General features: G+C 36.7%; 2 protein-coding genes across 3 annotated transcripts in view; one reads left to right on the plus strand and one right to left on the minus strand.

Moving 5' to 3' along the window:
- Window positions 1–12223, plus strand: part of LOC137634087 (soluble guanylate cyclase 89Da-like) — a 164357-nt gene that overhangs the window by 67316 nt on the left and 84818 nt on the right. The gene's annotated exons all lie outside the window — the stretch shown is intronic.
- On the minus strand, window positions 10530–11590 carry LOC137634445 (uncharacterized). Its single transcript, XM_068366841.1, has 2 exons — window positions 11204–11590; window positions 10530–11067 (listed from the first exon to the last, which is right to left on the minus strand). Exons 1-2 carry the CDS (start codon window positions 11555–11557, stop codon window positions 10972–10974), a joined length of 450 nt encoding a protein of 149 aa, XP_068222942.1. The 5' UTR covers window positions 11558–11590; the 3' UTR covers window positions 10530–10971.

The following is a 12223-nucleotide window of genomic DNA, read 5'->3' on the forward strand; positions in this document are numbered from 1 at the left end:
CTGCCAGCGGGAAGGGGGGAGCCCCACCCTGCCAGCGGGAAGGGGGGAGCCCCGCCCTGCCAGCGGGAAGGGGGAGCCCCGCCCTGCCAGCAGAAGGGGGAGCCCCGCCCTTCCAGCGGGAAGGGGGAGGTCCCGCCCTGCCAGCTGGAAGGGGGGAGCCCCGCCCTGCCAGCGGGAAGGGGGGAGCCCCGCCCTGCCAGCTGGAAGGGGGGAGCCCCGCCCTGCCAACGAGAAGGGGGAGCCCCGCCCTGCCAGTGGGAAGGGGGAAGCCCCGCCCTGCTAGCGGGAAGGGGGGAGCCCCGCCCTGCCAGCGAGAAGGGGGAGCCCCGCCCTGCCAGCGGGAAGGGGGGAGCCCCGCCCTGCCAGCGGGAAGGGGGGAGCCCCGCCCTGCCAGCGGGAAGGGGGAGGCCCCGCCCTGCCAGCGGGAAGGGGGAGGCCCCGCCCTGCCAGCGGGAAGGGGGGAGCCCCGCCCTGCCAGCGAGAAGGGGGAGGCCCTTCGGGCTTGCAGGAGGGGGGGAGCCCCGCCCAGCCAACAATAGAGAGTTCCTGTATCTGGCTTATTTTTAAAAAAACATGAAGGGTGGAATCAGGAGGGCAGTCATGAAAAGCAAAACAAGAATCTTGAAGACTTCTTTCTCTTCATGAGGAAGAAGAAGTCTTCAAGGTTCTTGTTTTGAAGACTTCTTTTTCCTCATGGAGAGAAAGAAGAAGTCTTCAAGATTCTTGTTTTGAATACTTCTTTCTTCTAAGAAGAAAGGGATCAACGACAAGTGGAATCAGGAAAGCAGTCATGAAAAGCAAAAGAAGAATTTTGAAGACTTCTTTCTCTTCATGAGGAAGAAGAATTCTTCAAGATTCTTGTTTTTAAGATTTTTTCTCCCTCGTGAAGAGAAAGAAGAAGCCTTCAAGTCTCTTCATGAGGAAGAAGAAGTCTTCAAGATTCTTGTTTTGAAGACTTTTTCTTCCTCATGGAGAGAAAGAAGAAGTCTTCAAGATTCTTGTTTTTAAGACTTCTTTCTTATAAGAAGAAAGGAATCAACGACAAGTGGAATCAGGAAGGCAGTTATGAAAAGCAAAAGAAGAATTCTGAAGACTTTCTTCTCTCCATAAGGAAGGAGAAGTCTTCAAGATTCTTGTTTTGAAGACTTCTTTCTTCTAAGAAGAAAGAAATCAACGACAAGTGGAATCAGGAAGGCAGTCATGAAACGCAAAACAAGAATCTTGAAGACTAATAACTGATTTATATGAAAGGATTCGGACAGAATATACAGGAAGAAGAGGGAGAAGGGAAGGAGAACGGGAGAGAAGAAATAAAGTATCCGAAAAGGAGAACTAGTTATTATTTGTTGATCAGTTTACGATTGGCAGATTTGAAAGGAGAAAGTAAAGTCCCTAATGTAAAAGATCCAAAAATAAAGAATGTGCAAAATAAGGCGGAAACTGCACAGAAGTAGAGAATATTGAAGGACCAGAGAAAGATCGAGAATTCTTCAGTCTGAAGTAATTTTTTTTTCTCTCCTAAAAAGGAAGGACTTCTAAGGAGATGCACTCCAATTGAACGTTTTCCTTTTGGAAATTCCTAACAGACTTCCATCCGGAATAGTCTTCTAAATTCTCCCAACTTGTTTTCGACTCTAATTTGTTCTTCTTCATCAATAGGTAAGTTGAATGCTTTCCTATCAGAGCTCCAAAAGATTCTTAGTCTCTCTGTTAGGAGAAATGTGGAATACCAGTGCATTTCCAAATCGGATTCAAATTGTCATTCGTCTTGAGCAGGAATGTTAGAAAAGGTGAAAAGATGGTTTTAATCGTTTTATTGATCAACCCAAATTTGCAAGATTTTATCACCGACTTGCGTCTGAGGCCATTAAAAAGGAAATAAGATTTGGTTGATGCAGAAAATGCTTTGGTGAAAGTTACGAGAATTATTGAGTCTGCGACTTTGGAAGAAAACCAAAATACATCGTCAAAAAGGAATCAACGACAAGTAGAATCAGGAAGGCAGTTATGAAAAGCTAAACAAGAATCTTCAAGACTAATAATGGATTTATTTGAAAGGATTCGTACAGAAAATACAGGAAGAAGAGGGAGAAAGGAAGGAGAACGGGAGAGAAGAAGTAAAGAATCCGAAAAGGAGAACTAGTTATTATTTGTTGATCACTTTACGATTGTGCGGATTTGAAATGAGAAAGTAAAGTCCATAATGTTGAAGATCCAAAAATAAAGATTGTGCAGAATAAGGCGGAAACTGCACGGAAGTACAGAATATTGAAGGACCAGAGAAAGCTAAAGTTCTTCAATCTGAAGTATTTTTTTTCCCCTCTAAAAGGAAGAACTTCAAAGGAGAGACACTCCAATTGGACGTCTTCCTGTTAGCACGTGCTTATAAGAAAAATAATTATCTAGGACCGACGAAGGAACGGGTTTGGGGTCGGAGATTTTTGGTTTACTGCGCCCCGGATTTGAACTAGGGTCTCCAGCTCCGGTCGTCATTTTGTGTCAGACTCATCATCATCTGTCTGTCATCAGTGTCATCCAACACAAGTAACAGCTTTTAAAAGATACAACCAACGCTCCGTTCCCCTTACGGGCTGCCAACGCAAGGGCCTGTGGTCCGCCTTGTATATAGGCGGGTCAATCTAAATCATCATCATTAGGAGAGGCAATTTGAGACACGAGACCTCTTACGGTCATTATAAAAAGGATATTTTAATTGCAAAGGGATCAATGGTTCAATTGGGTTCCGTCGTCATGAAACGCCTTCAAGATGTTCGTCAAAAGAAATTCGACCAAGAAGCGCAACGGCAGGAGAAGAGGAACTGGCCAAACAAATCCTCTGAGGAAAGAGTTTGTTGCCCTTCATCAGGACCCCTAAAAGATTGATACGCAATCGGGACATCAAAACGAATGTTAGCTTACGGGAAGAGTAGGAACGGGGTACCTTCACACGCGCGCACACGTATATATATATATATATATATATATATATATATATATATATATATATATATATATATATATATATATATATATATATGTGTGTGTGTGTGTGTGTGTATGTGTGTGTGTTTCCTGGGTATTATTTTCTTACCTGTTACTATTTTGCTAATTTCTATGATAAATTAATTTATGGGGGAATAAAACAATAAAGGGGATTTCGTATAATTACGTTTTGATATAGTTGACCATAACAGACAGTAAGTAGAGTATTGAGAAAATAGATCTTCCTCATTCCTGTTTTTCTGAGGCTAAACTAACTAGTTTAGTATTTAAGTCCTATGGAATTAGGAAACTCTTCATGGATGTTGATGCTTATGGAGGTGTAGACCCAAATGCTATTTTTCCTTCGTTTTTTTATAAAGACCACTGATTTCTTAGCTCTTAAATTGTCTGCTATTGTCTTCAAGTTATCAAATTATATATATATATATATATATATATATATATATATATATATATATATATATATGTGTGTGTGTGTATATATATGTATATATATATGTGTGTATATGTATATGTATACATATATATATATATATATATATATATATATATATATATATATATATATATATATATATATATATAGATTTATATTCATTTATTTATTATAGTCACAAGAGGAGAACTGAGTTTGTGTTTTCATTTTTCCTTTCGTGGCTATAATACTTGATTATTCTATGCTCATCACGTGTTAGCTTTTGTGATTTCTACACACACACGCACGCGCGCACACACACACACACACACACACATATATATATATATACATATATATATATATATATATATATATATGTGTGTGTGTGTGTATTTATATATAATGATACATTTTGCACATTTAGACGTGTTTTTCGTATTTATATAAGCCATATATCATACTCCCTTATTATCTGGATTCTCTCTATACGTCGGGATCAGAGAATCAAGGGGGAATCAACTCGAGAGATAATAGCTTCTGGTCGGCCGGGGAAATGAACCCTGGTCCGAGAAACTGGCACGAAAATTGGTATTACATACACAGACACACATATGTGTATATATATATATATATATATATATATATATATATATATATATATATATATATATATATATATATATATATATATATATAATGTGTGTGTTTTGTATTTGCTGTGGATATTTGAGACGTCAAATGATAATAAAGAATTGAAATATGGCAACTCGATTTGTAACTTTTGTATGCTTTTGCTAACAAAGACGGCCCTTTACTGTCTTTGGTTCGCTAAGGTTTGTGAAGGCTCCGCCCATTTCGTAGAAGTAGTAAGGAGAGCAACACCTTGTCTGTTTTGTCATGGGAACACCAGAGACATCTGACGAAAGATTTCCCCCGAGTGTCGGCGTTCTTTTGATTCTAACTGTACTGTAGGGGAAGTGTAGCTGATCAATATTTACATGGTATATAGGGATAAGATGAAGGCTCCAAACAAATGTATGAGAAAAATTTTTGTTTCACTCTATAAGGATTAAGGTCACGGAAATTACTATAAGAATTATACTTCTTTGCATGAATACCTAGGGAAATGTTTGATAGGATTTTGGTTGAGAAATTAGGGCAAATCAAAATGAGTAATAGGGGAAGAGTAACTCGAGTTTAAACACGAGAAACGGAATGTTGTTCTACTGCTTCGTACGATGCAAATGTATGGGAAGTTTTGGACCCAAGGTAGTGAATGCATATTGCCTTAGTAAGAGTTTTACAAAATTAATGGAGGTAATAGGAGTTGTGTTAAAGATTCCTGGTGCAGACAATTTTTGAAGAATATTTAAAACTAAGTGTGTGTTAGAGTGATTGGTATGGTTATAAGCTGGTCTGAAACAGATAGGTGCTAAGGCTGATGATTATACGTTTATCAACTTCGTGGGTGGAGTGACGTGAAAAGTCAGGGAAAGGACGGCATATAGGTGCTAATTTTGGATTGAAAAATTGGGTTGCAAATTTAATGTAGAGTAACTTATATATGGAGATGATATAATATTGATTGCTTACAGCTAACTGAAGCTAGTGAATTTTGTTAAAGAGTTGGAAAATATTTTCTATGGGATTCTTAAAACTGAATGTGAACAATAGCGCCGTGATGAGTGTAAAACATAACCAAGAACATGGAACAAGAACTATTGATAGTAGCACGAGGAAAGTGGATCTAATAGCAGGTGAATTAAGGATAGTAACATTGTGTGAAAATGTGGGAAGGTATGGAGTGGTTTGTTGAGCCAATTCGTAAGTATGGGCATGGAATATCAAGAGCTGAATACAAGTGAAAGTGAGGAAGGAGAAGCTGGTGACATGAACTTTATATATACTGCATATGACATAAAGAATGAACCAAAAGGGTGAGAAATGCTGAGGTACTAAGAATTGGAAGTGTGTTTTGTTAAAATGCCTTGGCCATGTAGAGAAAATGGAGGTTAGTGAGCTTATGAAAGGAGTTGTGTAATTCATAAATGTTTAGAGAAGTGTTTGGAGTCGAGGACCTCGAAGGGACTGAACAAGGGTAGGGAAAGAGGTACAGAAATGAAATTGTAACATATACTGGTAGTGAGAATACATGGGAGGTGAGGAGGCGATACCCCTGGAGCTTGTGGTTTGTTGTCGCTGCTAGAGTCGTCTGTATAGATGTTAAAACTGAGAATGTTTTGGAAATTTACTGCATGTGTGGTTCATCCTTGGGGTATCTGGTAAAGAACGCCTAAGATGTTGGCTATTGTATTTTTTTTTTTAATTCAGGAGCTAGTCTTAGAAGGGGAACGCTTTTATTATTATGATTGTTAATTGCTAAGCTATAACCCTAGTTGGAAAAGCAGGATGCTATAAGCCCAGGGGCCTCAACAGGGAAAATAGCCCTGTGAGGAAAGGAAACTAGGAAAAATAAAATATTTTAAGAACAGTAACAACATTAAAATAAATATTTCCTATATAAACCATAAACATTTTAACATAACAAGAGGAAGAGAAATTAGATAGAATAGTGTGCCCGAGTGTACCCTCAAGTAAGAGAACTCTAACTCAAGACAGCGGAAGACCATGGTACAGAGGCTATGGCACTACCCAAGACTGGAGAACAATGGTTTGATTTTGGAGTGTCCTCCTAAAAGAGCTGCTTACCATAGCTAAAGAGTCTCTTCTACCCTTACTAAGAGAAAAGTAGCCTGTGAACAATTACAGTGCAGTAGTTAACCCCTTGGGTGAAGAGCAATTGTTTGGTCATTTCAAGTATTGTCAGGTGTATGAGGACAGAGGAGAATCTGCAAAGAATAGGCCAGACTATTCGGTGTATGTGTAGGCAAAGGGAAAGAACCGCAACCAGAGAGAAGGAGCCAATGTAGTACTGTCTGGCCAGTCAAAGGACCCCACAACTCTAGCAGTAGTATCTGAACGGGCGGCTGGTGCCCTGGGCAACCTACTACCTACAACTTATATATATATATATATATATATATATATATATATATATATATATATATATATATATATATATATTATATATATATATATATATATATATATATATTGTAAATACATTCATACATGTATGCATAAATCGTACATACATACTAACATAATTACTCCCACACACCCAAAAACCTTCTCTCTCTCTCTCTCTCTCTCTCTCTCTCTCTCTCTCTCTCTCTCTCTCTCTCTCTCTCTCTCTCTCTCTCTATATATATATATATATATATATATATATATATATATATATATATATATATATATATATATATATATATATACATATACACACACACACACACATATATATATATATATATATATATATATATATATATATATATATATATATACATATACACACACACACACACATATATATATATATATATATATATATATATATATATATATATATTTCAAATAAGCCATATATATTAATACATTAAAGTCTGGATTCTCTTAACGTCCTCGGGATCAGAGCCCCAGGCGAAATCACCCATACTATAGTCTTTGGGTGATTCCGCCTGGGGCTCTGATCCCGAGGGCGTTAAGAGAATCCAGACTTTAATGTATTAATATATATGGCTTATTTGAAATATGAAAAAAACGTTTAAATGTGCAAAAAGTTATCATATATATATATTATATATATACCTGTATATATATATATATATATATATATATATATATATATATATATATATATATATATATATATATTATATATATATATATATATACATATTTGTATGTGTTTGTGTGTATAAAAACACATACACTCACGGACGAATATCGGTTAGAAAACTCGAGAATACCGAGCCCTTTCCTTGTGTTAGTTAGACATTTTCGTCTTGTGGGCAATGGATTCAGGGTCTGTTCGGGTCCCTTTCGATCTCCTACGTGTCATGCAATCTTTATGCCCATTTAGATAAGGGAGTACTTCAAGTGGTCAATTTTACTCAACGAACTGAAAGGCATTTAGATTAACCATTGATAGATAGCCCTTGAGGTTTGTCTTACTTAAGAATCCGTCCTTGTCTTGCTGTGTTATTTTCCTTGTTATCTTTTCGTTTCTTATTTTACATTCCATTAACACATCTCTCTCCATTTATATTTTGTTATCTTTGACATCATTCGCTGTATTTATCGGCTGTTTTTCTCGTGTTCGTTATTCTTTCAAGTGTTTGTATTCAAAATATCTTCTTCAGCATTTTGCCAAACCCCAAGACTCATGCTAGTTCTTTTTATCTCTTCCAGTCAATCTATTCCATAGTCTCAGCTAACCCATTGTTTATATTGTTCTCCTAACATATTTCACGTGTTTCTAATGTTCTGATGTAACATACCACTTCCCGGGTCTTTGGTCTATGACTTTCCTTTTACTACTGAGTACTGTGTTTTTTAGTGATGTAAGAAATTATTCAGAGAAAGTTTCTGAAAACATTCACTGTTGTTTTAGCATCCAATTGAACTTTTCTTAATTTCACCTCTTTGGAGAACTACGTCAGATTCTTCCCTTTCATCAGCCCTCTCTCTCTCTCTCTCTCTCTCTCTCTCTCTCTCTCTCTCTCTCTCTCTCTCTCTCTCTCTCTCTCTCTCTCTCTCTCTCTCTCTCTCTCTCTCTCTCTTTTTTTTTTTTTTTTTTTTTTTTATACAGCCGAAAACAGCAGTGCTGATTACTTAACATACCTCATCTTATTATATATACTTTTTGACCCGCTGTCTAATTTACAAATCTAGTCACAGGTTTAGATAGTTTAGATAAATATTGAGGCTGTAACTTTAGATTTATAATTTGCTCGCACGTTTATTTGATAAGCAGGCTATTTACATTACTGTATATTCGATACATAATGATCTAGATCACGTATTACACATACTGCTTATTAATTTTGTATTAAATCTCACAGAATTGTGTACGCACTGCTTACCTTATTTTACAAAAAAATTTTCCAAAAGTGGTTTTCTCGTGTATCTAAGTCATGTACAGTGCGGAATATTGTTTTTGTTTGTATTTTTCTCTATTCTTTTCATGAAGAAAACTCCCATTCATTTCTCTTCCTCGCGAACTCAATTATTTACTTGTCGACCCTCATTACTTTTTTTTTTCGACCTTCTTACTTTATAACCTGAACTTTAAAAAAAAATATCAACTAGCCCTGAATAGTTTCTTAATTTTTTACCTGCAAATCGTTTATTATTAGCTCCTGCTTCTCCCCCATTTCATAGCAAACTCCTTGCACTTCTTACCAGCCACCCGTTGAGATACTACCGCTAGAGAGTTATTACGTCCTTTGACTGGCCAGACAATACTTTTGAGCCCTCTCTCTGGTTCGTGCTCATTTTGTCTTTGCCTACACATACACTGAACAGTCTGGCATATTCTTTCCGCATTCTCCTCTGTCCTCTTACACCTGACAACACTGAGATTACCAACAATTCTTCTTCGCTCACGGGATTAACTACTGCACTGTAATCGTTCAGTGGCTACTCTCCTCTTGGTAAGGATAGAAGAGACTTGTTAGCTATGGTAATCATATCCTCTAGGACAGTGGTTCCCAACCTTTTTTCTGTCATTTCCCCCCTGCACCTAGTTCAACCATCCAGATTTCCCCCTTCATGCCCCGCGCAGCCCTCATGCCCACTCCCCTGCCTCAGAAATGGGCATGATATTCCAATTCTCCCCTTGTATATCATGTCAGTGAGAAATGATATAATCATATCACAATTGAATGGCTAACAACAAATTACCGCACGTACTATGCGGACATTTTCCGCTTGTTTTAGTTAGTAGGTAGTGTAATTATTTCCCCCCCTGGAAGCTTCAAATTTCCCCCCAGGGGGAAATTTCCCCCAGGTTGGGAACCACTGTTCTAGGACATTCCAAAATTAAACTAAGTTATTTGAATGAACCAATTTCTTTGCACCTAACCAATTATTAGTGTGATTTTTATCTCTAGCGTGGGCAAAGAGTGCATTATTATCTTGAGCATATCTGACACTTATCTTATGGTGTTCAATTCTCTTTTCTAGGTCTTTACCAGTTTGACCAATATAGAATTTTTCACAATCATTGCATGGAATACGATATACACATCCCTTGGTAATGTCAGGAGAATTCTTTATTAAGGCTGTTTTTATTGTATTGTTACTCTTAAATGCTACATTTACATTGAAATTTTCCAACAGTTGAGGAATTTCTTTAAAAGAATTACAATAAGGCAGTGCAAGTAAATTTTGTGTGTTGTAGTTTTTTCTGTTATCATTACCGTAAAAAGTCTTTTTTGCTGTTCTTAATGCGTCATCTAACACAATTTCAGGGCACTTCAGTTTTTTACCTATTGCTCTAATCTCATTTATTTCATCATCAAAATATTCAGGGCTGCAGACTCGAAATGCTCTTAAAAACGTAGAAGTAAATACAGATTTCTTAACTTTGTTGCCTTGGTTTGAGTAGTAATGGACATATGCTGAGATATTCGTTGGCTTTCTATATACACTAAACTTGAGTCTATTGTTACATCTATGTATGCGACAGTCCAAAAAAGGTAGGGTATAATTATTCTCCAGCTCCATAGTGAAATTTATTGATGGTACCAAACTATTTAATCTTAGAAAAAAGTTATCTAAATTTTCATTTCCTGGCCACACACACATGTCGTTAATATAGCGAAACCATTTTACATTATTAGGCATGATGTTATTTAAGATTCTACTTTCAAAAAATTCCATATATACAGTAGATTACTCAATACTGGGGATAAAGGGTTTCCCATAGCCATACCAAATGTTTGTGCATAAAATCTCCCATTGAATTCGAATTTACAATCTTTTATACATAGTTTAATTAATTCTATTAAAGTGTTTTTGGAGAATGGTAGCTGCAATTGTCAATTATCTAAGGTTTCAGATAAAAATTCCAACATATATATATATTATATCCATATGGGTCTTTTCGGTTTGAGTGCCTATCGAATTTTAATGTTTTTTTTTATTCCAATGTATGTATTTTGATGTGGAAAACCCAAAAATGATAACCATTTTGTGGAGAAATTATTTATTAACACTTAAATTGGCTTATATCAATCAATATCTTACTGAAATGCTGCGATTTCTCTGTGCGCTTTCTCCACGCAAACTCACATAGATATGAATCTATCATTTGTCGATGAGTACCTCCCTGACGTTTTTTTTTCATTTTTAAGCTATGCCATAGGCTCTCAATCGTTTGAGTGTGTGCACCTGTTGTAGGATCCACGAAATTTTCACTATGGTTTACAGTGAGATGTTGGAAATTATACCCTTTCAGTTGTTCAATTCCACTGTACGCTTTCCATTGATCGCTTATTATGGTTGTACCAGGGTAGATGTTCTTTTTAATGCATTCAGTCAGGGTTGAGGCATTTCTGTTTTCAACAGCATACAAAAATACTTCCTTTGTTTCTCTGCAGATTCCTCCGAAGACCCATTGTTCCGGCAATTCTCTTCCCCTGTTATATTTCCGTTTGCTGTAGTACGTTTCGTCTATTTCCAGTTTTGTTTTCTCCGCCAATAATTATTGGGTCTTTCAGTATTGTTTCTGCACAAACCTGAAATAGAAAAAACAAGAATAGGTTAGGTTAAGTTAGGTTAGGTTAGGTTAAGTTAGGTTAAGTTTAGGTTAGGTTAGGTTAGGTTAAGTTTAGGTTAGGTTAGGTTAGGTTAGGTTCCGATACACTAACTTACCTCTCTAAGATAATTGTTGAAATCCACTGCTGTGTCCTTGCTAATTCCAAGTTCTTCAATGCAAAAATCTATTGTTGTGTACTCCTTAGACCATGAATATATGAAAATAATTATTTTCTTCAGTGGTAACGTTGAACCCTCCAACCACGTACCTTTGCGAACTGAAAGGCGTTCTTGACCGCATGCCGATTTACTACATCGCCATACAACATTTCCAGCACATTCTTTAAATACCATATCATGCTTCCTTCTGCACTTCTTATTTGCTGGTATAATTTTGTTCTCCTGGAAAAATTTGACTGCATCCAATTCTGTTTTGATGTTTTCAAATAACCACTCTAAATTATACTTCATAGTCAACACTGATTTCTGAAACAAAAATACAACATAAACACACAAGTATTGGTTTCTCCACAAAATGGTTATCATTTTAGGGTTTTCCACATCAAAATACATACTTTGGAATAAAAAAAAACATTTAAATTCGATAGGCACTCAAACCGAAAAGATCCATATATATATATATATATATATATATATATATATATATATATATATATATATATATAATATATATATATATATATATATTCAAATAAGCCATATAAATTTTTGATACATTAATGTCTGGATTCTCTTAACGACCTCGGGATCAGAGCCCCAGGCGAAATCACACAAAGACAAGAGCTTGTGACCGGCCGGGAATCGAACCCTGGTCGGCAAGCTTGTATAGGCAGCGACTAAACCACTTGGCCACGAAGAAAGATAAAAGTCAATGACAATTCTTCTGTACTTATACCTGTCGAATTCAGGTGTTTTGTACTTAGAATTGAAATCAACCCATCTTCACCATCGTAGCTAATTGGTAGTTTGTTACTTGGCATTCGATTAATAATAAATTTTGCACATTTAAACGTGCTTTTCATATTCAAATAAGCCATATAAATTTTTGATACATTAATGTCTGGATTCCCTTAACGACGTCGGGATCAGAGCCCCAGGCGAAATCACACAAAGACA

The sequence above is a fragment of the Palaemon carinicauda genome, chromosome 44 (genome assembly GCF_036898095.1).
Source record: "Palaemon carinicauda isolate YSFRI2023 chromosome 44, ASM3689809v2, whole genome shotgun sequence".
Classification (NCBI taxonomy): domain Eukaryota; kingdom Metazoa; phylum Arthropoda; class Malacostraca; order Decapoda; family Palaemonidae; genus Palaemon; species Palaemon carinicauda.